This window comes from Carcharhinus amblyrhynchos, chromosome 1 (assembly GCF_965287045.1).
Source record: "Carcharhinus amblyrhynchos chromosome 1, sCarAmb.v2.hapA, whole genome shotgun sequence".
NCBI lineage: Eukaryota > Metazoa > Chordata > Chondrichthyes > Carcharhiniformes > Carcharhinidae > Carcharhinus > Carcharhinus amblyrhynchos.
This window is the reverse complement of record NC_137324.1, coordinates 167,186,322-167,214,083: the sequence shown is the minus strand read 5'-3', so window position 1 is coordinate 167,214,083 and position 27,762 is coordinate 167,186,322. Positions and strand designations below refer to the sequence as shown.

At 41.8% G+C, this 27,762-nt stretch overlaps 1 protein-coding gene across 1 annotated transcript; it reads right to left on the bottom strand.

Annotated features, from left to right (window-relative positions):
• Positions 1–45: 45 nt before the first annotated feature.
• abraxas1 (abraxas 1, BRCA1 A complex subunit) lies at positions 46–26,288 on the bottom strand. Its single transcript, XM_080195036.1, has 9 exons — positions 26,158–26,288; positions 21,697–21,787; positions 19,631–19,667; positions 18,582–18,648; positions 14,093–14,286; positions 13,860–13,979; positions 9,018–9,102; positions 6,259–6,373; positions 46–4,111 (listed from the first exon to the last, which is right to left on the bottom strand). The coding sequence occupies exons 1-9, from the start codon at positions 26,275–26,277 to the stop codon at positions 3,657–3,659; spliced, it is 1,284 nt and encodes a 427-aa protein (XP_080051162.1). The 5' UTR covers positions 26,278–26,288; the 3' UTR covers positions 46–3,656.
• Between the last annotated feature and the right edge of the window lie 1,474 nt (positions 26,289–27,762).

Sequence of the window (27,762 nt, the reverse complement as noted above, 5' to 3'; positions counted from 1 at the left end):
AGGTTACCAGTCACAGGAAGCATTATCACAGTAGAGACAAAATGATTAAACATGTAACAGCCAAAGTATAAATGTTTATTTTTTTTTGCAAATGGGAAAAATTGCACACTTCTTTTACATTGATACAGTAGTATATTTTCAACAAATTACAGGAGGGCACATTAATGACATGACTATGTACACTTGCAGTTTCACATGCTTCAAGGTCAGGGTCAGAGGTGATGTGGCCCGACAGGAAGGTGGGCATATATTTTCTGCAGTTGCAAATCAATTAATGTCCTCCTAAACCAGACCCTCCCTCTGCACAGGTCTTTTGTGGGACAGAACCTCAGCAGGGTTCCAGTGAGTCCACAGTGCTTGGTACTGATAACAGTAACGTTTTTGTAGCCTCTCAGGTAACATTCTGTACACAAATTGAGCAGATGAGTTGGTGAGTTTGAAGGAATGTTAATACTGACCATAACGTTTGATAGGCCAGGTTGTTTCCCAAAGTAGTAGTTTTTTTCAGGGCACGCACAGATAATGTGCATGAATATGCCGCCCTGACTATATTCTCTTCAGTATTCATCTGATGCTTGCTAATTAGTTAGAATATGACGAGTGACGTTCCTCACGATCTGCAACTTTTCACCACATATATAACAATGACTTGGACGATGAAAAAAAATGAGTTGTATGTTCATGTTTGTAGATGACAAAGTTAGCAAGCACAGTGATTTTGTAGATGGAAGTAGGAAGTCATAATCATAGATAAGGGGGTGGGAAAAATTATGGAAACAGCAGCTCAATGTGGAAATTTTAAGGCTGTCTATTTTGAATCCAAGAATGACAAATAGGGAAAATATTTTGAACAACAACGAGCAAGGGGGATTTAGATGTCCACATACACTTCACTACCTTTTGTACATGGCTTTTAATCAGAAAACTGCTAGAACCTTGCCCTTTTCTCAAGGGTTTGAATTAAAAAGTGTTGCTGCAGCTGTGAAGGGCCATTGTTTGACTGAGCCATTATTGATACAGTAATCAGTTTCTGGGACCACTCTTTTGGAATGACATTTCAGTCTTGAGGTGGATACAGTGCAGGCAGCAGATTGGTACCAGGCTTACAAAAATTTGACTTAAATTCCCTTGAGTTTAGAAGGATGAGGGGTGATTTATTAGAACTTGAACGTTTAAAGGATTCACTACACTGACAACAGAGGAACTATTTTTTGCAAGAGAGTAAGCCCAAAACACTTTTACAATTGGAATTAGACTACTCAGGAGTGAATGCTGGAAGTACTTTTATGTATAGACGATGGTAATTTGAAATTGTCTCCACCGAAAAGACTCAATGTTGGGTCAATTGAAATTGAAGAGTGAGATGGAGACATTGGTAGGTAAAGGCAACAACAGATTATGGACACGTAAATGGAGTTGAGGTACAGATCAGCCATGATCTAAAAACATGGAACAAGCATAAGAGATTCCTGTAATTGTATCCTATGTATAAACCGCAAGGGATAAAGGACCTCCTTATAATGGACATTTATCAGGGATAATGAAGAATCTCCTTTGCTTGGGCCTCCTTGCTTCGAGGTTGCTGAGCTTTATGATAGCATATTACTACTGTTCTGCACATAGATAACTGGTTCTCAGCTGAAGAATCTTCTAGTGCTAAGTTAACACAATGGTGACAATCTGCGAGATCTCAGAACATTCCTTATTGATAAAACTTCTCCATATTAGTTCATCATCTGTGACAACATCCTGGAACTTGTGCCAAAGAGTTTCTACACCAGCAATGGGAGCATAAAAGATGTCTTCACTGTACATGGCTTGTATAACTGAGGTCTCCACTGCAGCTGCTACTAGTATTCCCAAATATAGGACGCATTTCAGACAACAGTCAGTCCACCCTATATCACATTCTAATACAACACTGGACAATAGTTGCTGTTTGAAATTAGGCCTACTAAAGTCTGTGCTCCCAGATAACTTCAAAGATCTCCAACCGATACAACTGCCCATTCGGCAATCTAATCAACACTCCCTTAATAAATGTTCAGTGTTGTTTTTTCATTATGTTCTTTCCCTATACTGGCTTGAAGTGGTACAGTGACAGCGTATGTTCAGTTGAATAGTTTTAAGCTATATGTAGCTTGACGCTATCACAGCATGGCAGACTGCTCATCAATGCTGGAGGTACCCAGTGCTACCTCACCACCTTTTAACCCTCCCCTGTCTGCACTGTCAAACTTCTAGGCTGATATCCAGTCCCAGATAAAGCAACTTTTCTCCAAATAAGACTGAAACCATTGTTCTTGATCGCTCTGGCAAAATTTGTTGTCCAGTCACTGACTTCTTCTTCCTGGTCACTGTCTCAGATTGAACCTGAGGTTCAATTTTTTTCATCTTATTTGAAGCTGAACTGAGCTTCTGAACCCATATCCTCTCCATCACTAAGGCAACCTCCACAAGTGTTGCCTAAAATGCACTTGCTCCTGGTCCAACAATTCCTTCATTCATTTCTCATCCTCATGCACAATCTCGTCTGGCAGTAGAACCTTCCAAGAAGAGTATTCCTCCCATTCTAGTGTTTTGTTCATCAAATACTTCATTTATCCCCACTACTAGCAGCTGCAACCTTTGAGACCCCAAACTCTGGAAATTCTCTCTAAGTACCTTCATCATTAACTTACCCTAAATTCTTATTACTTCTTCCACCCAACTTTTGTTCAGCTGTCTGATCATTATCTTCGGCTGCGGATGATTTTTGTCCAGGTTACACTGGTGAAGCATCTTGGGAGCTTCATTAGCATCCATAACATCCACTTCAACACACTCTCCCAGCAGCAACCATTCTTATTGCGTTTGACAGAAATGTCAAGTCAGTATCAATTTATGGCCGGTTTTACATTTGAAAATTTGCCTGAGATTAAGTTGTTGGAAGATGTACTAGAAATTGTAAAAGTTATTTTCATCAAAAATAGTGATTTTTCACATTCCAGCCCTGCAGAGTTAAAAAAAAAAATGACTAGGTTTGCATATATTTTTCTGTTCTTCCAATCTGTAACTTGGGTTTTTAGTCATGTATACTTGAACGTTAATTGGCACCAAGGGTGAAGTACTAATGTTCCATGTGTCTCCACTGCTTGAGCACCGAAGAAGTCACCCACTGGTCTGAGATGACCTCTCAGCATGACGCACTATTTTAGGTGTTTATTGAGAAGCTTATTCGGTGACCTGGAGTTCACAGTACTCAAACTGGGGGCCAAAATAAGGGAGCAGAGGAAAAGGAACAAACAAAAAAAAATCTGCTTTTCTAAGACGCATGGACAAGAAAGGAGAAATTTAATTCCAGGCACTAATAGTGAAAAGACAGTATTCCAAACCATTTGATAACCTCATCACAGGTGCACTGATTCTACAAAAAATTAAAATTGTTAATGCCTCCAATTCTGCTGTTAAATATCTCAAAGAAAGTGAAGAAATCACTGGAATTGGTTTATTAAAAAACAAAAGTACTTTTGTCTCTCTTCCCCAAGTCGCAACGTGCTTTTCACCTGAAGAAAGGCAAGCATCCTCTTCAAGATTGGCATGGAAAAGATTTGGCACTTTGCATTTCTTGAGTTGGGATTGCTTTATTGCAGTTCAGGTCCCAGTGTTGGTAAAATTCAGAATGTTGGTGACGCTGAAGGTGCTATGTCATTGCTGTACTGATCCAGCATGTCCCCTTCATTCTCCGAGCCAGTCAATCTGTTCACTGAATCAGTTTCACTGCCCTCACTGTCTCTACTTACTGATCTCCTGGCCTTTGGCCAAACTGTTCGCCGTTTCTTACCCCGACTTAGGCGATTAAGACAGTTTTTTGCCTTCCGTTTACAGGTAATGCCGGAAGCGTTAGCCCTCTCTGATGATGATGATGATGTATGCATTGTTTTTGTTGAGACCTGAGTGGGAGTATCCTTTATGCTCATCCTGTGGTCTTCATTGTGACACTGAACTGGCAGAACTTGTCCTTCTCTTGTAATTGACACAGACTGTAAAAATTTTGAGTTCGGGAAAGCTTTCTTCAAAGCCTGACATAAGTGTACGTTCTTTTCCATCAGGTTATGATTCTGTTTCTCTTCTGCATTAAAAGAAAAAGTAAAATAAGTGAACATGTAAAATACTTACACCAGTTATAGCTCTATGGAAAAAAGATAAAGGCAAAATACTGAAGATGCTGGAATCTGAAAGAGAAAATGCTGGAGAAATTCAGCATCTGCAGACAGAGATTAGAGCTAACGTTTTGAGTCTGGACGATCCTTTGTTAGAGCTATTATGGAAAGAGTATGTTTGGGAGCCATCTAGTGTTGCATAAATTTCCCATCTATAAATGGATAGGAAATGTGATTGGCCAACTGGACCTTATATTAATAGTCTGCAATAAATTGTGTCAATTTCCAAATAGAAACGCTAAACTAGAAAATCATTATTTTACAAAATAAAGACTTGAATTTATATGTGCCTCACACAACTTCAGGACATCCCAAAACGCTTTACAGCAATGAAGCACTTTTGAAATATCATCACTCGCAGTCAACTTGCAAATATTAGTCAATTTCCCCCATTAATTTAATAAGTGAATCAAAAACACCTGCATGTTGTATTCAGGTAAAGCAGGGTCAGAAGGTTGGGAGGTAGCGCATAACTGGACAAGAGCAGACAATCCTCACTTTAAAGATAAAAGATTCTGTCCTTATTTTTACATATCCATTACAAATTATTATGCCTACACATACAAAGTTGTCCCGCTATAAAACATCCTGGCAGTAGTGGCTCCGCAGCACTTCTGTATGGCAAGTTGACTTGGACTAGTTTCCATTATAAATGTCCTGAGACTTTTTAATGGAAAAGTTTACAGGAAATGCATAATAATGCAATATTTGTAAATCCGTTATGGATAATTACAAACTTAATTTTCACCCTTACATCTTCTTCCCTGAAGGTCAGCATCACTCTAGGCACATTGCCATCGTTTTAGGTATTCTTTGGACTTATTCATTGGCAAGCCATTACAGCCAAGTCTAACCTTGTTTCAATCCAAGGTCATATGCACTGCCAGCAGTTGAATCGCAATCTTGAACAATGTCTTATTTATTTCTTCTCCTAGTTTGGGTTTGCTGACTTAACAGGAGTAGCCCCAACGTTACCCAGGCTTAGGCCAGTCAAGCTACCAAAAATGGGGGTCCAATCCTATTTCTATCAGGTTAGTATTTTTCGACCAAATTACAAATATGGCTAGATGTATTATTATGTATGATCCATGACCATCCTATGATATCCTACAATATCTTGACGGGCATCTCATATGAAGATCATTATGGAGTGTGAAAAACTAAATACTGCATAAACTTTTAAATTTTCTTCAACAAAAGCAAAGGCACCTTTACAGCCTTCTGAACTCAACACTGTGATTAACAGTTTCAGACCACGAACTCTGTCCCCCATTTTGTTCTGCCATATGCCAGTTTGAATCTGTTTTTTTTTCATTTTGGACACAATTATTCATTAATCTGAAACTTACACTCCTTCTGAACAAATGCATTGTTTCTTTACTAAAACCATTATTACTCCTTTTGCTTTATCATTTAATTTTTCCTGTCACTGACCCTACCCCAGACTTGCTGGCACAGTGGTTGCACTGCTGTCCCACAGTGTCAGGGACCTGGGTTCGATTCCCAGCTTGGGTTACTGTCTGTGGGGAATCTGCGTGGGTTTCCTCCGGATGTTCCGGTTTCCTCCCACAGTTTGAAAGACATGCTGGTTAGGTGCATTGGGAATGCTAAATTCTCCTTCCGTGTACCCGAACAGGTACAGGGGGATTTTCATAGTAACTTTATTGCAGTGTTTACTTGTGACGCTAATAAATGAATTTAAAACTTTTGTTCTTTCCTCCATTTGACAGCATAAAATCCATCACACTTTCACCTTCCTTCAGTTCTGAAGAGGACTCTTTTTGGATTCAAAATCTGTTTCTTTCCCCAGACACTGCCAGACTCATTGAGTATGTCCAGCACTGTCTGTTTTTAAATGACGTGAAAATCTTGAGCAATAATCGAGATACATAGCCTTACTCCTGTTCTGGGAAAACAATATTCCACATCGTCTTGATTCTGCTTCAGGATTCACATCATAAACTTCTTTTTGAAACCACCCAGGTTCATCATTAAGCTAACTTCTAATTATATTGTAGAAAGTAGAGTGCACTAGAATATTTATCCCGGTTCCTACCTGGAATTGGTGTGTGCAGCCTTTTCTTCTCAGAAACCATTTTCCTGAGTCGTTGTACATCGGTTAGTAAACGTTCCACTGAGCGTTCACTTTTTTCTACCTTTAAACAAGTGGCCTACAACAAAGTAGGATTAAAGTCATAAAATGCAAAATTTAATATCCATACATGGTGAAAGTTCTTGAACAAAAATGCATACGTAAAAAAATACCATTTCAAATGTCTTACATTATCAATCACATAGCGGCACAGTGGTTAGCACTTCTGCCTCACAGTGCCAGGGACCTGGGTTTGGTTCCAGCCTTGGGTCACTGTGTGTGGCGTTTGCACATTCTCCCCGTATCTGTGTGGGTTTCCTCCGGGAGCTTTGGTTCCCTCCCACAGTCCAAAAGACACAGTTAGATACACTGGCCATGCTAAATTCTCCCTCAGTGTATCCAAACAGCCACCGGAGAGTGACGACTAGGGGATTTTCACAGTAATTGCAGTCTGACTCTTTGTCTATGAGTCTGGCACATTTTCATTTCCTGCTCAACCTTCATGGAGATCTGGAGGCAGAATCAGTGTTCCACACACTCAGTAGCTGCAGAAATGATCCCAGCAGCAGGGTGCACTGTGTTTTGTAGTATTGTATTTACACAAAGGAGAAGTTTGTTTGCCAAGTTTGGAGGTAGGTATAGCTAGAGTGATAGACAGGCTGAGAGTCTGGGAGCAGGAAAGGAAGGTATTGGTCCTATATAGTCTTGAGCACAATAATACAGTATGGTCAAGATATTAGCAAGATCTGTGGAATAGAGTCTGTATAGATACTGGATAATCAGTAACTATTATAAATGTTTTATTAAAATAATTGTGGACAAAAATGGAGGAGGTTTTGTAAGAGACTTCAAGACAACAAACAGCTTCATGGAACGGGCATATGGATGGAAAATTTAGTGCAGATAAGGTGGGTGGAAAAACTTGGAGGATAAAAAGACTGTGGGCAAACAGGGAAATCAGACAGGACAGTGGGGGGGCACATCAGGTTAGAGGCATGATGGCTGGCACAGACTGATTGCTTGAAGGTTACAAATAGGCATCTCCCTCCTTCAGCCTTCTTCTTAAAAATTCATTTTAATCTTCAAAGCTCTAACTGGATTTGCCCCTGACGTTTCACACTTGCTGCCCTCTTGTGCCTGGCACATTTCACCTGATATGAGTGTATGACTTTTAGAGCCCAGGAAATAGGAACTTCCAAGGCCAGCAGTCTCTCTGCACCAACTTGATTAGAGCAATAAGAGACACATTCTGATTAAAATGCAGTTGTGTCACTGGAATTGTGATGGGAGTCCATTGGAATAACTGAGAAAATCCAGCCCCTACATTTTAGTGAGTTTTTTTAATGGTGCATCAGGTTTAAGACAGGACATATGCTCCCACACTGCCACCTTTTAGCTGGCTGGCAGGTGTTAAGCGTAATGTTCTTGATTTTCCCAATGTTTTTCAATGGCATACTGGTTGATTCTTAGGTGGTAGCTGGTTGGACAGAGCAGGCCAGGAAACCCATTATGTTAGTTCCCTGACCACTTCTGCCAACCCATTTCCATGACATCCAGTAAAAAGCAGAAGTATTCACCCTAAAATGGGAAGTCACATTCAAATAAAGAGGTAGTGCATTACTCAGATTGTTTGCTGTCCTGCCATGCTTGGATATCCAAGGTTGTTAAGCACCATAAGGAAGTTGGAAGTGATTCTGAAGAGTACAGCAGGTTCTTTGTAAGGGATCTGCAGACAGCTTATCCCTTAGGCCTTTTTCCCCTACTGATGTTGAGAACTGCTTTACTACCTACCTTTGCGTTTTTTGACAAAGAATTGTTACTTCATGACCCCATTCCTCCTCCTCCCCACCAATCTTCCCTCCAACACAAAGGTGACTGAAGTCAAGGGTATCACCTCAATCACTGCCGGTTGATTAACCCAACATGGCCCAGGGAGCAAACCTAGAAATGTCCTTATCTTGGGGCTAATGAGGGGGTCTGGGACAAGAGCACATATCTTTAAAATCAGAGTCAGGCTACTGAGGGGGGGAGAGTTCGGAAACACCTTGTTATGCAATTGGTGGTTGTGGCGTGGAGCTCTCAACCACAAAAAGCAGGACAAGAAATGGAGCCAGGCAGCTGGATGGAATTAGGATTGAAATCAGCCATGATCTCAGAGTGGGGAAGAAGCTCGAGGGGCTGAATAGCCCACACGCCAATTTCTAGAAAATCTAAGCCTTCAGGGAGCTATCCTTTGCATCTTTTTCACTGATTTTTTTTTGATGTAAGCTGATATGCTTAAATCACACCCAATCAACAACTAGCTCTGAGCAATGTGACTGTTGTCAGTCGTATCCTACTTTTTTAAACCATATTTGGCTTCAGAAAAAGTACCAAATGTCACAGAACAACTGTCTTGGTGCGGTGAGTGCATTTCAAAGGTTGGGATAGACAGAGATTGAACATTTCTTTTATACACTGAAGAAATACATTCTAATCGCCACTGATTTCGTTTAAGCACTGAATTCAAAGAGACTGTTTAGATCTGGTAAACTCTGGATGTATTTGAAATAATTACATAGCACACTGTAAAAGGAATAATAGAATTTCAAACAAATTACCAATTTATTGGAAAACAACACCCAGACAACTAAAAATCTTCAGCATTTACACCCAACCTCTGTGCTGTTACTGATGTTGGAATAGTTCAGTTGAACAAGTCTATGATTTATGTCCCTAGTTACCTTCAATTCTTCCTGCAGTGTACCATACATGTCTTTAATTCTCTGAACCTCTTTTAAGGACCCATCTTGATCAAAAAACACAGGTCTGTGAGAGAAAAAAAAACAGCAATTACATCCATTGTAATTTGCAATTTCTTCTATCCATCTGTTCATCATCACATTTCTAAAATGTATACTTTACAAATCTTTAAATGCCAGACCAGAAAGGAACGATCGTATTATACTGATGAAAAAAGTAGCTTAAGGAGAAAAAGTGGACTCGCCCGCACCCCTCCCAAAATCTCGGGAAGTGTTTTGACCAATCTATTCGCCCAACAGCTGAACGTTTCGGGTCTACACTAGTTATTGTCTGGGGTTTAATATTATTGATCACTTCCAGAAACGCACCTCACATTCCCATGATCTGGAGAATACCTTTACCACTCAATATCTAATTATACGATTAAACGAGTGTGACCCTGGACTGTGACAAGACCATGTGCTAAGAGTACTGTGTCCTGGCAATTCACTGAAGGGCAATTCTCCCATCTGCTGAAAGATGTGCATTCATAGAGGCATGGCCAATTGGAAACAAGCACAATGGCGTAATTTATATTCGGTACATGACTGAACAGAATATACTCTGTGAAACTAAATCTAGTTTCCAGCTGCAACCTGTAACATTAAAACTATTCAAGCAAACATAGGCTTTGGCACTGCCCTAGCTCCACTTTGCAAGCATTCATTGAAATAACATTTGGGAAAAGAGAGAGGTTCCTGCCCCTCTGTTTTAAACTCTATCCCTATTCCAAGTTTTACAGTGAAAATATGTGAAGGCAAAAACCATAATCTCTGCCCATCTTCCCTATTACTCTGCATGAGGATCTGCTGATTGAGCTGCCAATCAAAACTGCCACTTTGGTAAAGGATCATAGCAGAACATTGCCTGGCAAGCCAGAAGTTAAGAAATGGAAGCTATTCTAATGATATTAAGTCGTAGTGTCTCTAAAATACACCCAAGAACACCACTTTCTCAAACTGAAATGGCATGCTTGAAATACAACTCTGTTAGCCACTTCATCTAGTCCAGTTTATGGTCCTAACTCATATCTGGAAATGCTGCTGACACAGTGACCTGCACTTAACTGAAGGTAGCTTAATCTAAAGTAACCTGAAATCCCTTTTTAAACCAAATAGCAAAAAGGTTCAGACTGTGACAACCATCAAATCCATCTCGGTTCCTGTGGCATTCAGACATCAGCTAACGTCAATTATTGTTCTTCATTTCTTTAACTTTGTATTGATATTCATCTCCAATGAAATCACTGGATTAATCAATGAAGCGTCTATCAATATATAACAGATTCAACAATTTATTTTAACAAGGCAGTTAATACAATGAGGACCTCAATTATCCACTGTCTCACTGAATCAACAGAACTTTTACAGGACAAATTCTTTCAGCTTCTTTCAATAACGTGTCTTGGTGAATAAGAATGGAATATTCCTTTTGTTATTAATATTGTACTTGAATTCATTTCCATGTTTGGTACACTGTGGCTGGTGCATCCAAGGCCAAATTCTGGTGACACTTTTACCCATCATTTCTAGACAGTGGAGAGGTGCAATTTATTTTGGGGTTTGGACAACTTGCGTGTTATGACCCTTCAGCACCTGGGTCCCTCATATGAATTATGTTCACTCTTAACCATTAAATAACACATCCAATGAACATCTGAGAGAGAATTCCCCCACTTGTAATTCAGATGTCACTATAACATGTGTCGTTGGAGTTTTCTTTATTTATACTCAACATAACTAATAAATTTTAATGTTTAAATTCTGAGTGCTGTCAAATTATTTTTTGTGCAAGCTTAGTAGTGCTCTGTCAGCTTCAATTTCAGTCACGCACGGACAATTTAACAATAGAAAACAAACTACATTAATCGATTGAGGTGTTCAAGATTATGAGGGGCACAGACAGGATAGGAAGCAGCTGTTCCCCTTAGTTGAAGGGTCAGTTACGAGGGAACACAAGTTAAAAGTGAGGGGTAGGAGGTTTAGGGGGGATTTGAGGAAAAACGTTTTTACCCAGAGGGCGGTGATGGTCTGGACTGCGCTGCCCAGGAGGGTGATGGAGGCAGGATGCCTCACATCCTTTAAAAAAAAATACCTGGATGAGTCTTGGCACACCACAACATTCAAGGCTGTGGGCCAAGTGCTGGCAAGTGGGATTAAGTGGGCAAATCAGGGCATTTCATGTATCGGTCCAGACTCAATGAGCTGAAGGGCCTCTTCTGCATCGTAGTATTCTGTGAATCTATCTAGGCAAGTAATACTACTGGTTTCTAACCTTTCGGATAGTTTAACTCATAGTTCTATCTAGTCTAATTCTTGCAAGGAGTTTCTGCAGCATATGAATCTCACCTTTAAATGATTCTGTGGCTGCAAGATCTACAGTCTATGTACACCCTTTGGGAAAATCAGAACTTCTGAAATAACTCCCAAATAAAGAAGAAATAGAAAGGGCGTTGGGGAGGCAGTGGAGAAAGATTCAAGTGAACAGTTGGTGCCTATTATTAACCAGCTGCCAAGCTCGAGTGAAGGAATGGAAACTAAATTGCACACATTCAACGCCAACGTTCAAGCAGATATTCCACCACGCTCTGACCATTTTCCATTTCTCCTTGCCTTTTGGAGCTAAATATTCTTTCCAAAATACTTCAAATGCGCATCACATCTTGCTGAACTCTGCTCAAAATGTACAAGTTGCCACTAGGTTTTGATTTGTACCAATAATAATGCTACTGCAAGTTTCTTTCCACCATACATTCCTTTATATTGCCCTTTTCATAAATGCTCAAGAGCCCTGTAATGCATACATTCTGACCATACGCTAAGATTTCCAAAAATACTATCAACACTGTGCAGAGCTACTACCTAATATTTCCATCTCAGTTGCCTCTTATTCTAGTGGCATACATTTAAGTTACTAGTCAGATGGCTTGTGAGCAGATATCCCATATAGAACAGTCCTTGGCATGATTTTTTTTCAGATTTGCAAACTGCTAGACTTCTGCCAAGATGTTCATGTTTTTAAAAATGTTTAGAAGTTTAAAGTTTATATAGTACCTTCACAAGTAGGCTTACATTAACGCTGCAATAAAGTTACTGTGAAAATCTCCTAGTCGTCATACTCCAGCACCTATTTGGGTACACTGAGGGAGAATTTAGCAATGCCAATGCACCTAACCTGCATGTCTTGCACAATGCCTGGAGGAAACCCATGCAGACACAGGGAGAATGTGCTGACTCTGCACAGTGACCCAAGCCAGGAATCGAACTTGGGTCCCTGGTGCCATGAGACAGCAGTGTTAACCACTGCGCCACCAAGCCTTACGCTTGATGATATCTAAGCAATGCTTTCTGATTTACCTCATCTTTCATTCCTTTTAATTATGGAATACCCCGCATTATGGGCCTAAATCCTTCATCTTAGTTTATCAATAAAAAAGACAAAGCATAAAATAACCAGCAATAAAGATTAAACTTGGTTAGAAAGGCCAGAAGTGAAGACTTGCTAACGCAATGAAAATCTAACCTTCCTCCATTAATTTCCAAACTGATGTGCATCCTTTTTCAAAAATATTTCCCATGCAATCTGATCTAAAAGCTGTAGCAACCAGTCATATTCAAAGTTTATCAAACAAAGCTATTTTAAATTGCCAGGACCGGCTACACCCAGAAGATGGCAGCAAAACAATTTCTGGTCTATTCGCGGCACAGCAGATTGAACAGTGCTATCTCAAGTGTGTTTCCGGCAGTACAAACAAATGCATTGGCCTATGTTGCCCTAATTTCACAAACTGATACCAAATCAAACAGTTATCACCCCCAAGTTTCTTAAAGGTTTCAATCTTTGTTCACATTCAAGAAGTCTGTTCCCTATTCCACATTTATCCGACCAGAAGTGACATGTTATAGAACCACATTATTTTGTAAACTTTGTATTCAATTTCGTAACAGCACAAAACGTGAATGTCCTAAAATGAGCCCTTTTAGTTAAAGTTTACTTATTAGTCACAAGTGGGCTTACACTGCAATGAAGTCACTGTGAAAATCCCTTAGTCACCACACTCCGGCACCTGTTCGGGCACAATAAGGGGTAGTTTAGCATGGCCAATACAGCTAACTAACACATCTTCCAAACTGTGGGAGGAAACCAGAGCACCCTAGAGGAAACCCATACAGACATGGGGAGAACATGCAAATGTCACTCAGACAATCTACCGAGGCCAGAATTGAACCCTGTGGGGAAGCAGCGTTAACCACTGTACCACTGTGCTGCCCTGCTTACCTTCTATAATTTACACTGGATAATACACTCCCAAATATTATCTTGCCTGTGAGACCCTGACCAGAGTCTCTATCTCTAGTTGTAAGGTTAAGGCTGAACTGTTGCACTTCCTAAGGAGTAACTGAATAGAATGAAGCGATACTATTGATCGGAAACTTTGGAAGCAGTGTATAGTGAAGTAAGTTTCATTTCACAATTTGGAAGCATTTTAGAATGGCTGAAATCTGTTCAGTGCAAACTGTACCCAGAAAGGGATACATCCCTGCATCAGTCTATTCTGAAGGAAAAAATTGTGTTATTTATTGAGGTCACTTGACAGGTGCCGACATCATATTAATGTTTACTAGTTAAGGCAAGACGTAATCCCATTACTGAGCTGAAGTATAATAAAACCTCTCCACCGCTTCTTCCCAGCCCCCAGTCAAAACCCTGACGTGGTAGGGTCATATTCTCCATTAAGTGTCAGCTAAAACAGCACTCAGGGCAAGATCAGCTGTGTTTTCTACCTGTGCTTCTTCATTGCTTGACAGTAGCCCCCAGCGGTACTTGGTCCCGAAAACGTTTTGTAGTCCTGTTGTTCGGACATTCCTAGATTGGTTACGGACATAGGTATTCGCTGAATGAAACTAAATTGAGAAGAATGTAAACGTTAAGCTGTACAAGTTGTTAAAAATGGGTTGTAAAATGTTTCATGCTTGCTACATTTCCCAAGCTTGCACCGGCTGCCAATATTGCTCACCTTTCCTGGGGTTTATACAGTGTATATTCCAGACTGTGCGTGGAACCATTCTCTCTGCTTAACTTGCTAGTAAAGAGAAAGAACACCAGCTGTTGATTTTTCAGATGCTTCTGAAGGGTCCTGTGAAGGAGACGTTCTCGGAATGTCATGGTCTGATTTGTGTTACGTCTGAACTTATACCAACCAATAACATTCTAAGGGGGGAAAAAGTACAAGTAGGTTTAGATCTGGACCCAAGTTAAAAAAGGTGGGAAATGTGGAACAGCAATATCACTTTTGAAATTTAAGTCTTTTACCAAATAAACTGTTAATACTAATGCTGAGTCAATAACTAAACACTACCCAAAGGTTAACTACTTGTCACCCAGCAGATAACTAACTACATGCAAGTCACCTGACATTTAATTACCTGTATGTACGTCAGTTGTTGACTTCCTTCATCCATACTGCCCAGCCATTAATAACTTGCATACCAGTCACACAGCATGAAGTCAAACAAGCATACGTCACAGCAGTTGGGGCGGCATGGTGGCATTGGTTAGCACTGCTGCCTCGGTGTCAGGGTTCAATTCCAGTCATGGGTCACTGTCTGTGCAGAGTCTGCATATTCGCCCCATATCTGTGTGGGTTTCCTCTGGGTGCTTCGGTTTCCTCCCACAATCTAAAGATGTGTGGGTTAGGTTGATTGGCCCTGCTAAATTGACCCGTGTCAGGGGGATTTGCAGGGCAAATGTGTGGGGTTATGGGAATAGGGCCTGAGTGGGATTGTGGTCAGTACAGACTCGGTGGGACAAATGGCCTTCTTCTGTACTGTAGGGATTCTGTAATTAGAATTCAGTTAACTATCTGTGTGCACGTTATACACTACAATTCAACAAATCCCAGATAAAAAGCTTTAAAAGCAACCACTTATGCACCATATATATGTTTTTAAACAAATGGTGCAGCAAACTTTGGTTAGATTGAAATTACATTAAAAAAATTAAACATTATTTTTGATAAATTTTGTATGAACGCTAAAAAATTAACACTTTACCCGCTTTGGGCAATTGTAATAATAAGCATTCCCAAGTCAGGACTGCTGTCTGATATAAAACCCTTCTGTTCAATTATAACAACATGTTTTAAATGCATCCTGAGCACTTCAGAGGTTAACAGCCAATGAGTGCCACGTTCAGGGCAAGTCAGCCCATTAAGGGCTGTTTTGAAACAAATGCCTCTCATCGTTAGCGAACAGAAGCATCTCATCCAGCAGTCTAGACAAGATTCAAGCCAGATTTGAAATTCTTCCCCTTTTTCTAAATATCCATTCCTTTCACATTAATGTTACTTTTTTTGTAAAGTATTCTCATCTTTTGGCCACTCTACTCTGAAGAGAAAACAGCTATTCTGATTTTCTTGAGGTCACTTGCAGTGGTATGCCATCACATCTTGGCTGGAACTGAGAGGGGTTTCAGGGGGAGTGAGAAGATGGTGGGGGATTAAGTTGCAAGGAGATTTAGGACAGAACACACCCCCAAAACTCCCAATGAAATTCAAATTTGTCATAGCAAACCAAAATATCAAATACCAAAATACCACTGAATATATTTAAGTCATGGGTAGATAGATTTCTGATAGACAAGGGGATTAAGGGTTATGGGGAGCAGGCGGGAAAGTGGAATTGATCCACTTCAGATCAGCCATGATCTTATTGAATGGCAGGGCAGGCTCGACGGGCTAGATGGCCTACTCCTGCTCCTATTTCTTACGTTCTTAAAATATCTCATGTAATAGATAACTCACTTTTTCCAACATTAAGGGTTGGAGAGAGTATTGGATGTTCAGGAGCTGTACAGCTCCCGACATATACACTGCTCAAAAACTGCAGGTTGATCTTTGACTGCCCAGCTCTCATTTTTGGCTCTAAACAATCATTTGAGCACAATATTTATCGCATTACAGAACACCACTATTGAGAAATCTGAAATAAAATGGCAAGGATAATTGGTGATGAAAATCACCACTGAAGATGACATTTAGCTTCCCAGTGCATAAAGAATACAGGAGTGGTCATAACATCTCAGTTAAATCCCATTGCAGCAACAAGAATTGGGATGTATTTAAGATTTCAGTGTAGACACAAACTCATTGCTGTCCACCACAAAGTCACAACTGCAACATATAGTTATATAACACCTTTAAAAGGTAGAGGGAGGGATACACAGAAAGGCAGAATTGGAAGATTCCGGGTACAGGAGGGGGTGAAGGTTCAAAGGTCACAGAGATCAAGTTGGATGCTGTCCATCGCTGGTTAGGAGTTGTGCGCATAATCAAAATGAATGAGGTGGAGAACATATGTTAGCCTCAATGTACTAACTATCCTGCTTAAATCCACTTGCAAATAACTGTAATGTTTGAGAATGAAGTTTGATGCTTTGCAAGTGACAGAGGAAATCCTACTGGCAAAACAGCAGCTACAGAAAATACTTGCTGCCAGAGCATTACCCTGCATATAGTCAATCCAGACTTTTGGTCACGATGCAGCAATGTCACCGCTTGGTAATCACTGGTGATTGGAGAGCCCTGTTTAAGATCACCCTAAACATGAAGCTACTTGGTATCATTGTCTTCTTAGCCTAGACAACATTGCGGAGTGAAGCTCGTCACAATCAAGCAATTTAATACACTGAACTATTTGCCTAATATTGCGGCGGATGGAAACTTTTAGTCGAAACCCAAATAGCAATTGCTCAGAAAGAAAATTATCATGAAACCAAAGTGTTTCAGGATCAAATGTGTAGCCTAAAGTTAAACTGAATCAACCAGCGCAGGTTGGCTCACCAAGATCAGCAGGTCAACAACTGGTATTGAAGAATCAGATGCTCTTCTGTTTCATATTCTTCAACGTGATATAAATGTTCTCACATAAAGTGTCAAAGACTATTGAAGGGCAATGCTATTAACTTCAAGGGAAGCTGCTCCTCTCTTCAGGACACATATGCCCTCTAATGTTAAAAGCAAAGTTAAATCTTTTAGCAGACTTAGAGAACATTATTACAGCACTTGCGCTATATGAAGCTGATAAGTTGATACGGTTAGGTAATTCAAACAGCTACATTGAAAAGGACGACTAGATAATAAAATGTAATGACTGTCAACTAATCATCACTGGCACACTACTGTTATCAGGCTGACAAAGACATGATGGGTGCATTCCCATTCTTAACAATAGCATCTCATCATTAAGCATCACACACGAACATTCACATTAAGCAAACCAAAAACATCGGAGGAATGACTCCTACCTAGACTGATCATTAAATAGATTAATCTAAAAATCTTTGCAAGTTACAACATCCCACTAATGAATTCAACATTACACAACTATCCTAGTCTTCTGTGTCAACAGGCCTCTGAAAGTAGCTCACGTCAGGCCTGAGAGAATACGTGAAAGCATTTGTGAAAGGTGGTGCTACAGTCAAAAATGTTTGGAACTTGTTCAGATTCAGACTGTGAAACAAACCAGTGATACCACCAAGTGGCTTGAAGTAGAAGACATGCTAATCCAGGCATTTCTTAGCAAAGAACACATGGAATATCCTGATTAGTCGAACAACTGTAGGTTTCAGGGTAAAAAAGCCACAAAATTTGCAGCTGAAATATATTTATAAAAACACAACACAGCAGATCAAAGCTAAAAGAATTTCAGTCTTCATATGTCACTAAGAACTCTATTGTGAACTTACACTGAATTCCTGATTGCAAATAAAAGTGGTACACTCAACTGAAGAGGAGAGTATTTTAGTAACACCTTCAATACCTCAAACCATTACAGATATCAAAGGCGACGTTCCATAATAGTTAGTAATGACAGTCAAACAGCATCCTGCTTGAATTGTAGTGCGTGTTTTGCTCTGAACGTGACACTATTTATTGATGAATGTCATTAAATGTCACAAACGTGGACCTTTATATTGAGTGGCACTTTCAGCCGAGAGCTTCGGGTCACTTCTAACCTGGACAGAAGGCACAGGCATTTGACCCAAAGTATGAGTGAATTAAAACGCATAATTTTTGGCAACATCTTGAAACCATTCTCGATGTGATGTGATGTGCCAGCCTCTTGTCATCAATCTATTACGCATGGTGCCATTTTGGAAGCTACATATTATCGACACCACATCAAACACCACTGAATATTGCAGACAATATCGAGCTAAACAGCCAACCACCTGCAGAATTAAAGATCCTCAATCCAGAAGCTTGGAATTCCTACAGATGTTCACCCAAGTTGTTTTAAATCAGTATAAAATTACGATACTTGGTGTTTGCTTAACATATTATTTTCCAAATTTCATCACTGGTGGATTTTTTGTTTAACGGTATAATTACCAGCCAATTTTAAAAACAAACAGGATATAAAATTAAGAAATGAATGATTTGACAGCGGTCAGTCCAGAATAAAACTTTACAACAATTATTTTTGCATGGCTGTTCTTGACAATACCTTTTCCTGATTTAACAGTATTTTCTGCAATGCCGTCTCGTCCACTTCACCAGCAGAATTGTAGAAACTGTAAAAGATGGACAGGACATTGGTAATGTGACTTCAATCCACAAAGCACTGTGTAACTTAACTCCTGCTTTCTAACAGTGTTAGTTTCTATCTTTATTCTACCACATTGTCCTCATTAACAAAACTTGGCATTGTTTACTTTATAACACCACCACCACTTTCAGTAATTTTGAAAAGACAAATAACATTGATTTGACATAAGGGAAATCATTTCTATGTTAACAAAAGAGCTACCAGGGTGCAAAAGTACCTTTATACCTGCACGCTAAAGCTGATTTATTAAGTGGCTAAATACTTGTAGCAATGAAGAATTGGTCACATTGCAAACAGACATAACATTTTGTGACACACTCTGTTATTTCTATTTTATGTTGTCAAGATTTAATAGCGCTTTTAGTGGCATTATAGCCAAAAGCTTAACCTGTTTCTTTTGGAAAGCTGCACTAATGTCTGCTATGTAAACCTCATCCCACTAGTAATATTGTGGCTCAGATTGCGATGGCCAACTTTTAAGCCTGTCATAACTTATGGTGGTTAACCCAATTTCCATTTTACATTCAATGTCTGAATTAACATTAGCCTTACTGTAGGATTGAAACAGCGCAAACAGAAACCTGGTGCGGATTCTGCAGTCTCTTGCATCCAGTAAGAGCATAGTTCTAGCCACCTGGGAATGCTAGTATGTATAACTAAGGTATACATACAGGGCACTTCCCTTTTACTCAGTTTTTCCCATCACAGCATATTAAAACAAAGGGATTTTGTTTCCCAATCACCAAGTTCAGATTTCATTTAACCGACATACATTCCACAGATGCAGTCTGCGCTTACTAATAAAGTCAAACAGAAGACCTAGCGGGACTATTGGTTCCATTAACCTTTTATGTATGAATCAAGTGAAAAGTGACTGAGCAATTCCCAACGGACACAACAGTCTTAAAATTCTTAGGACTGAGTAGCTATCAACTGAGCTCACGTACCTGAATAGCCAGTAACATGGAATATGTTTCTGTATATCTAGAGGGGAAAAATACACATTAAAGTTCAGAGGGGAATAATAATTTCCACAATTAATACTTGGTTCCAGGAGGGAAACTGTACATACTGAAGATCAGAGGGGTTAATGTTTTTCATATATAATATTGCTTCCTTTTCCCTCAAAGGCCATTCACAGTTACATTGTGAGGGAGCTCAATTAATATCAGCAATATTATGAGTTACATGGTGTTCTGCATCTCTCAGGTTGTTGGGATTTGTAACCTCCAAAGTCACTTCTGACAAGGACAACAGTGCTCATTAAATGACTAACCACACACAAGAAAATAGATTTTGGATAAATAAGTTCAATTTTTGAAAAGGTATGTTTGGTGTGATTGGCTCTTTAATCTGTTAGTGCAAGTTAAAACAACAAACTAAGAAATGACATGAAAGATGGATCTGTAAAGTTTGTGACTTAATGGGCAACTTGTCAATGCCCTGTGGATGATATATGAATGATCACAAAATCGCAATATCCAATTCAATAAGCTCACTGACAGACTGTTGGTAAAAACTCCCACTTGCTTAAATAAACACAAAAATGGAAGCATTATCTGAAAACTGTGCATCTTAGGAATTCTCCTCGTTAATCAAGACAGATTATAATTGAGATAAAGTCACAATAGGAGTGCAGCTTTCCACCATTCGTGGCACACTTAATTACAACTACAGATTGACTTCAGACAAGACACTACAAGGAAGATAAAATATCACCATAAAGTAATGTCACAATCCCTTCCCAGTCCCCTAATTACCAGGCTTGTGTAGCTCCAGGCAGAACCTGGCTCTAGGTATTTAATGATAATCTGGCTTGGTTATTATATTTCAATAATTGAGGGATGAACTACCCTCCAAATTTTCTTCTCCTCCCTCTCACTCCATTACAAGGTGACCAGGAGCATAAGTGGGAACTTCAGAGACATTTTGCATCTAAAAACAATTTTTAAGCTATTTCTATTTCTTATTGAATGGCGGGGCAGGCTCGAAGGGCTGGATGGCCTACTCCTGCTCCTATTTCTTATGTTCTTATGTTCTCCCCCTCCAATGGCCACAAGTCTCGACAGCTTGCTGATCTTCCCCTACACTGGCTTCCAGCATTGCCTCAATATTTAAATTCTCATTCTTGTTTTTAAATTGTACCATTTATTGAACAATCCACCAAGATCTCTGTGATTCTGTCCTCTTGCATATTCCTGATTTCAATCTCTGCAGCCTTGGGCTCTGCAATTCCCACCCTATCAGCCTCTCCCCATTTCTCTCTCCCCACTTAAAACACTCACTAAAGCCTATCTCTTTGAAGTAACTTCTGCTCACCTAAAAACTCACACAGATCAATGTTAACTTTTAATTGATAACGCTCCTGTGAAATGCCTTGGAACAGGTTACTACATTAAAGGTGTTTTATAAATGCAAGTTGTTGGCAATGTCTCACACTGAGACATGGCTCCACAGACATCCTGCTGTATCCGTGGCTGTCCATCATGTCTGAGTTGAAAGGTTCGGGACAGAAGGCAATTTGATCACAAGGAACACCTCACCAGAGTTTGATCCTGCCCTCAACTGGCACATTTTCTCCTCCTGTACACACACATATGCATGAATACAGCCATTTGTAACAGTGGGATAACTGCCCAACTGAGAGCAACAATCATAACTGGTACGTTTCAATCTGTACAGCTATTCACCACAAAACATTGTGCACTATTAGAGGAGATTTAGCTGTGAAGCCATTCCCATAGCTATGGATAGGACTCTGTTTTGGAAGTTTATTTATGTTTCTCTAAAAATGACTTTTTGAGACTACAGTGACACATAGTACATTCCAAGATGCCTGTTTTGGGAGGGGCGGTTACAACATCCCACTTTAATAACAGCTAAAATTCACATCACTCCAAAAAAATGAAAACATGACTAATCCCAGTTGAAAGGTCTCACTTAACTGAAATAAAGTTGTCAGCTTTTACCATGGCAGTAGAGTGGAAAGCAGGTTGCAGATGAAACAGCTTACCTATGGTGTGCACCACCTCAATGTCATCCAGCTGGGAATCAGTTATACTATTTTTTGCCTCTGCTTTAATTTCTCCAAGTAGAAATCCCTCCTGAGAAGAGAAAAATCAGAAAACAGATTCTGTAACTTTGCCATTAATTTGCACAACTGATATTACTAAACACAGAACAGCCATGCAGCTCTATTGCCGATTTGCAGAATTATGCATATGAATCATACGTTTTACAGCCACATAGGGCCTTTTAAACCCAGAATTGTTTTGACTGCTGTATCTTCTGGAGAGCTTGAAGTAACAATCATTTCTGAATCAGTCCAAATGCAACAAGTACTAAAGAAAATTATATCTACTTCTTGCCGCAGTCTAATCAGGCCTGGCATTCTGGTGACAAATCCTCTATTTGAAGCACAATTTGGCCAATTTTTATAGGCAATATTTGTAACCAAGTACCTAAAATCCCTCAGACACAAGTACAGCCTGCTCCGCTTATAGCAAATGTGTTGACAGTAACAATGTTTGTCCACTATATGCTGTGAGCACTGTAAGAGAAATGTGAAGAATACTTTGGCTCAAAAGAGTACACACTTCCTTCCAAAGTGTGGGCAAAAATGTTGGGGCAGGCTTGAGTACCTGGTGGCTAGTTGTTTTCCTCACTGACTCTCATCTATCAAGAATCTTCAGCAAGAAAGAATATCGTTTCCAGGAAATGCTGAAGGGAATGTATGATTGAGCTCAGTATCTTTTGGGGCAGATAGTTCTCGGTTCCCCATCTTGCTGGATCCAAGACATCTGGAAGCTTGAACTGATTTGGAGTTTGTTGTTAACTAGAACATAGACTGTGATCACAATTACACTCAACAGAATCACTTTACATGAGCAAAATAAAACTTCTCGTCAATTTTCAAGTTCCTAAAGAATAAGCAGTGCCACAGGGCAAACAGCTGCGGATGCAAGGTGACTAAACAGCTGCGTGAATGGCCCACACAATAACAGACCTACTGAATCCAATTTCAGCAGTGCCTTTGTAATTGACATCTATGGCACTGGCAAATTTCAACACAGGAAATTATTCAGGATACATGAAAACAACGTAGCTGCTGGAGACTGCAATTTTCAAAGATGTTTTTAAGGTTCTCTGTAATAAGGTCTGAAAAGAATCATGAAATGCAAAACTGAGCTCAAGAACCACCATGGGCAGGAGGGTATAATTACACTGTGGTAAGTTTTTACACAGAGAGCTCTTACAAAAGGTCTTGATCTGAAATGTCAACTCTCTCTCTTCACAGACAAAAATTTTTTTTTGTTTTAAATCTTTGAAAACTAAGCTCATAATTTAGATTTTAACCCTTTCAGATTATGAGCATTTAATTATTCTGCTTTATAAAGCATTCTGCCGTTGCTCCATTAATTGATACTATCTATATTTATTTTCTTTGCTTCATGATTTCTCGCATACATTATATATGGGGTATTGGATTATTCAAGTTAATGCTCTAAATATTAAATTTAAAATAAATATTCATTTACTGCAATTCTTCACCCACTAATACTTCAAAGTTGGTCCACTAAATCTTCCCCATTCTGGTCGACTACTTATTTGCTCATATAACACTCGCTTGTTCGACTTCTCTTAAAGTTTATTTATTAGTCATAAGTAAGGCTTACATTAACACTGGTTTCTCTTCGGGTTAATGCACTTAACCAGCACATCTTTCAGATTGTGGGAGGAAACTGGAGCACCGGAGGAAACCCATGCAGACATGGGAAGAACATGCAAAATCCACAGTGACCCAAGCCAGGAATTGAACCCAGGTCCCTGGCACTGTGAGGTAGCAGTGCTAACCACTGTGCCACTTGTTGGAAACTTCACAGGAGTTGACATTTTGCTGCTTTTGCAGTAACATGTTACAGCCAAAGTTCAAACCTTACTTTAACTATAAGCCTACATAATAATACAATTCACATTAATGTGCCTTCATATTACCGCACCAGGTCTGTACTTCATTCAATAGAAGCAGCAAAATTCATGAGGGAATACGTCAAACAACTTATTGTTACTCAGCCACAATTAAGGTTTGTTTAAAGAACTGTGTCAAGCTTGAGGAGCTTTTTTTACATTCTTGAGTCCCTGAAGATGTTTTGATTTTAGTCAACTGCTGAGCCAGAATAGAGTTCACAGGAGAGTTTTCAGCCTTGCTGTGATCCTGCGGCATTTGTTTTTGCAGCAAATATTTTTAAGCTGCATTTTTTAAAAAAGTAGAACAAGTGATCAATATAGCTAGAAAAGTGGACAGGGTTCAAAAGAACTAAAGTCCCAAGGATGGTTATAATATTTCTCCAAAAAGGATGAGACTTGAAGGTTCAGCCAGCCATTCGGAAAGCAGTGAATGATTGCAGCGGAACTCATGTTAGCTTGGACACAAGACTACGATTGAAGTTTTTAAAGTTTATTTATTAGTATCACAAGTAGGCTTACATTAATACTGCAATGAAGTTACTGTGAAAATCCCCTAGTCACCACACTCTGGCACCTCTCCAGGTGCACTGAGGGAGAATTTAGCATGGCCACTGCACCTAACCAGCACGTCTTTTGGACTCTGGGGGGAAACCAGAACACCTGGATGAAACCCACACAGACACAGGGAGAATGTGCAAACTCCATACAGACACTGACCCGAACCAGGAATCAAATCCAGGTTCCTGGCGCTGTGAGGTAAAAAAAAGTGATAAAGCAGACCCAGGTAACTGCTCACTTCACAGCTGGATATCAACTGGTAGGGAAAATTTGATTCATCAATCACCTTTAGGCAAGGAATCTACCATCCTTACCTGGTCTGGTTTACATGTCACTCCAGAACCACAGCAATGCGGCTGACTCTTAAGGGCCTCTGAAATGGTCAAGCAAGCCACTCAGTTTCAAAGGGCAGCTAGGGATGGGCAACTAACTTAAAAGTCTAACCTTTTCACCAAGCTTTTTGTCATCTGCTGCAATATGGCAAAAAGTGGACCAGTATCATACTTTGTCTTTGAAATGCCCAGGAAGGGCCATGGATAGCTTTATGGCATTAGAAGCGGTGTACGCATGCAAGCTGTTATTGTTGTTGAAGCAGAACCTGACTGCCCTTCTAAAGTTTGGGAAGACAACAATTAGGTAGTAGAAAATCTTAAATCCTTTACTTTGAAAAGACCCAGAGGTGGGGGCACCCTAGACTGAGATGGGGGGAGGGGTGCGCACCCTAGATCCAGATTGGTGGGGGGAACACCCGAGACCCAGATGGGGGGGGGGGGGGTGGAGGGGGCACCCTAGACCCAGATTGGTGGGGGGGGGGGGGGGGGGAGCACCCTAGACCCAGATTGGTGGGGGGGGGGGGGGGGGGGGGGGGAGGGAGCACCCTAGACCCAGATTGGTGGGGGGGGGGGGGGGGGAGGGAGCACCCTAGACCCAGATTGGTGGGGGGGGGGAGGGAGCACCCTAGTCCCAGATTGGTGGGTGGGGGGGGGAGGGAGCACCCTAGACCCAGATTTGGGGGGGGGGGGTGGAGGGAGCACCCTAGACCCAGATTGGGGGGGGGGGCGGGTGGAGGGAGCACCCTAGACCCAGATTGGGGGTGGGGGGGGGCGGAGGGAGCACCCTAGACCCAGATTGGGGGGGGTGGAGGGAGCACCCTAGACCCAGATTTCGGGGGGGGGAGGTGGAGGGAGCACCCTAGACCCAGATTTCGGGGGGGGGGGGGGGGGGGGGGGAAGGTGGAGGGAGCACCCTAGACCCAGATTTCGGGGGGGGGGGGGGGGGGAGGTGGAGGGAGCACCCTAGACCCAGATTTCGGGGGGGGGGGGGGGGAGGTGGAGGGAGCACCCTAGACCCAGATTTCGGGGGGGGGGGGGGGAGGTGGAGGGAGCACCCTAGACCCAGATTTCGGGGGGGGGGGAGGTGGAGGGAGCACCCTAGACCCAGATAGGGGCGGGGTGGAGGGGGCACCCTAGACCCAGATGGGGGCGGGGTGGAGGGGGCACCCTAGACCCAGATGGGGGCGGGGTGGAGGGGGCACCCTAGACCCAGATGGGGGCGGGGTGGAGGGGGCACCCTAGACCCAGATGGGGGGAGGGGGATACCCTAGACCCAGATTGATGAGAGGGCCACCCTAGACCCAGATGGGGGGAGGGTGGGGGGCCACCCTAGACCCAGATGGGGGGAGGGTGGGGGGGCCACCCTAGACCCAGAAAGGGTAACGGAAACATATCCCCTCCTACTCAGGACCCAAGGTGGCGGTACCCTCTCCATCTGAAGGCCCTGATGTGTTTTTGGGGAGGGGGGGGGGGGCTGGAGGGGGGGGGGGGGGGCTGGAGGGGGGGGGGGGGGGGGCAGCCCTTCAGCTTCTCTCCCCGGGCCCGGTATCTCGGAGCCGGTTTTCCCGCCGGGGAGGGAGGTGGTTGAAGCAGGGCCGGCCTCCCGCCTTACTCACCGTGTCTGAGTCCGCGTTGAGGTGCTGGAAGGCGAGCGAGCCGAACAGAAAGCCAGACACGGCGCCTCCGGCCTCCCTGCCCGCCGCCATGCCAATCCCAGGCCGGGGCGCCGCGCGCATGCGGGCGCGCCCCCGACACACTCGGGCGCGGGCGGGCGCTCCCGCTCCATGCGCGCACCGCGCCGCTGCAGCGCCCCCTCTGGCCATTCCCGGCTCCACGCCCAGTCGCAGCTTGGCCGCTGCAGGACTTCCTCTCACACTGGGGACTGTCTGCCCCTGGGTCAGTCCAACAAACCCAGGGCGAAATCCACTCCTCCTCTGTTTTAAAAAGTTTATAAAGTAAAGTTTATTTATTTGTCACAGGTAAGGCTTACGTTAACACTGCAATGAAGTTACTGTGAAATTCCCCTAGTCGCCACCCTCCGGCACCTGTTTGGGTCAACGCACCTAACCAGCATGCCTTTCAGAATGTGGGAGGAAACCAGAGTACCCGGAGGAAGCCCACGCAGACATGGGGAGAACATGCCAACTTCAATCAGACAGTCACCCAAGCCAGGAATCGAATCCGGGTCCCTGGCACTGTATGGCAGCAGTGCTAACCACTGTGCTACCGTGCAGCCCATAACCTCATCTCTGTAACTCTGTTACATTTCACTCTTAAATGCTCCGTTCTTCAAAATGGTATTGCAACCATTGGATTGAATAGGTCTAGGGCCTGGGCAGGATTGAGGTTGAGGTAGACTTGATGGGCTGAATGGCCTCCTTCTGCATGGTAGGGTCTCTATAATTCAACTGGATACTGGGTAGACCTCCTTCCTGGATACGGTGGCACAGTAGTTAGCACTGCTGCCTCGCAGCGCCATGGACTTGGGTTTGATTCCTGGTTGTGGTCGCTATATGGGTGGAGTCTGCATGTTCTCCCTGTGTCTGCATGGGTTTTCTCTGGGTGCTCCAGTTTCCTCCCACAGTCCAAAGACGTGCTAGTTAGATGCATTAGCCATGCTAAATTCTCCCTCAGTGTATTTGAACAGGAGCCCGAGTATGGCCACTAGGGGATTTTCACAGTAACTTCATTGCAGTGTTAATGTAAGCTTACTCATGGCTAATAAACGAAACTTTAGCTTTAAATCTATTTACTGGATACTGAATAGATCTATCTCCTGAATTCTGGGCATATCTACCTCCTGGATACTGGTTCTACCTTTTGGATATTGAGTAGATCTACTGGATAGTGAATAGGTCTACCTCGTGGTTATTGAGTAAATCTAACTCCTGGATCCTGGGTAGATCTACCTTGATACTGGGTATATCTAACACCTGAATATTGGTTAAATTTAACTGAATACTGCCATCCAGAAAATTTCTTTCATTATAATTTCCTTCTCCTGTGGCACAGACTGCAATCCTCAGCTGCAGTGGGGGGGAGGTGTCAGGTTTCTTCTTGTGTCAGCCCAACTATCCATAAAATCATAAGACCATAAGATATAGGCACAGAATTAGGCCATTTGGCCCATCAAGTCTGCTCTGCCATTTGATCACAGCTGATGTGTTTTTGAATCCCATTCTCCTGCCTTTGCCCCATTACCTTTGATTTCCTTACCAATC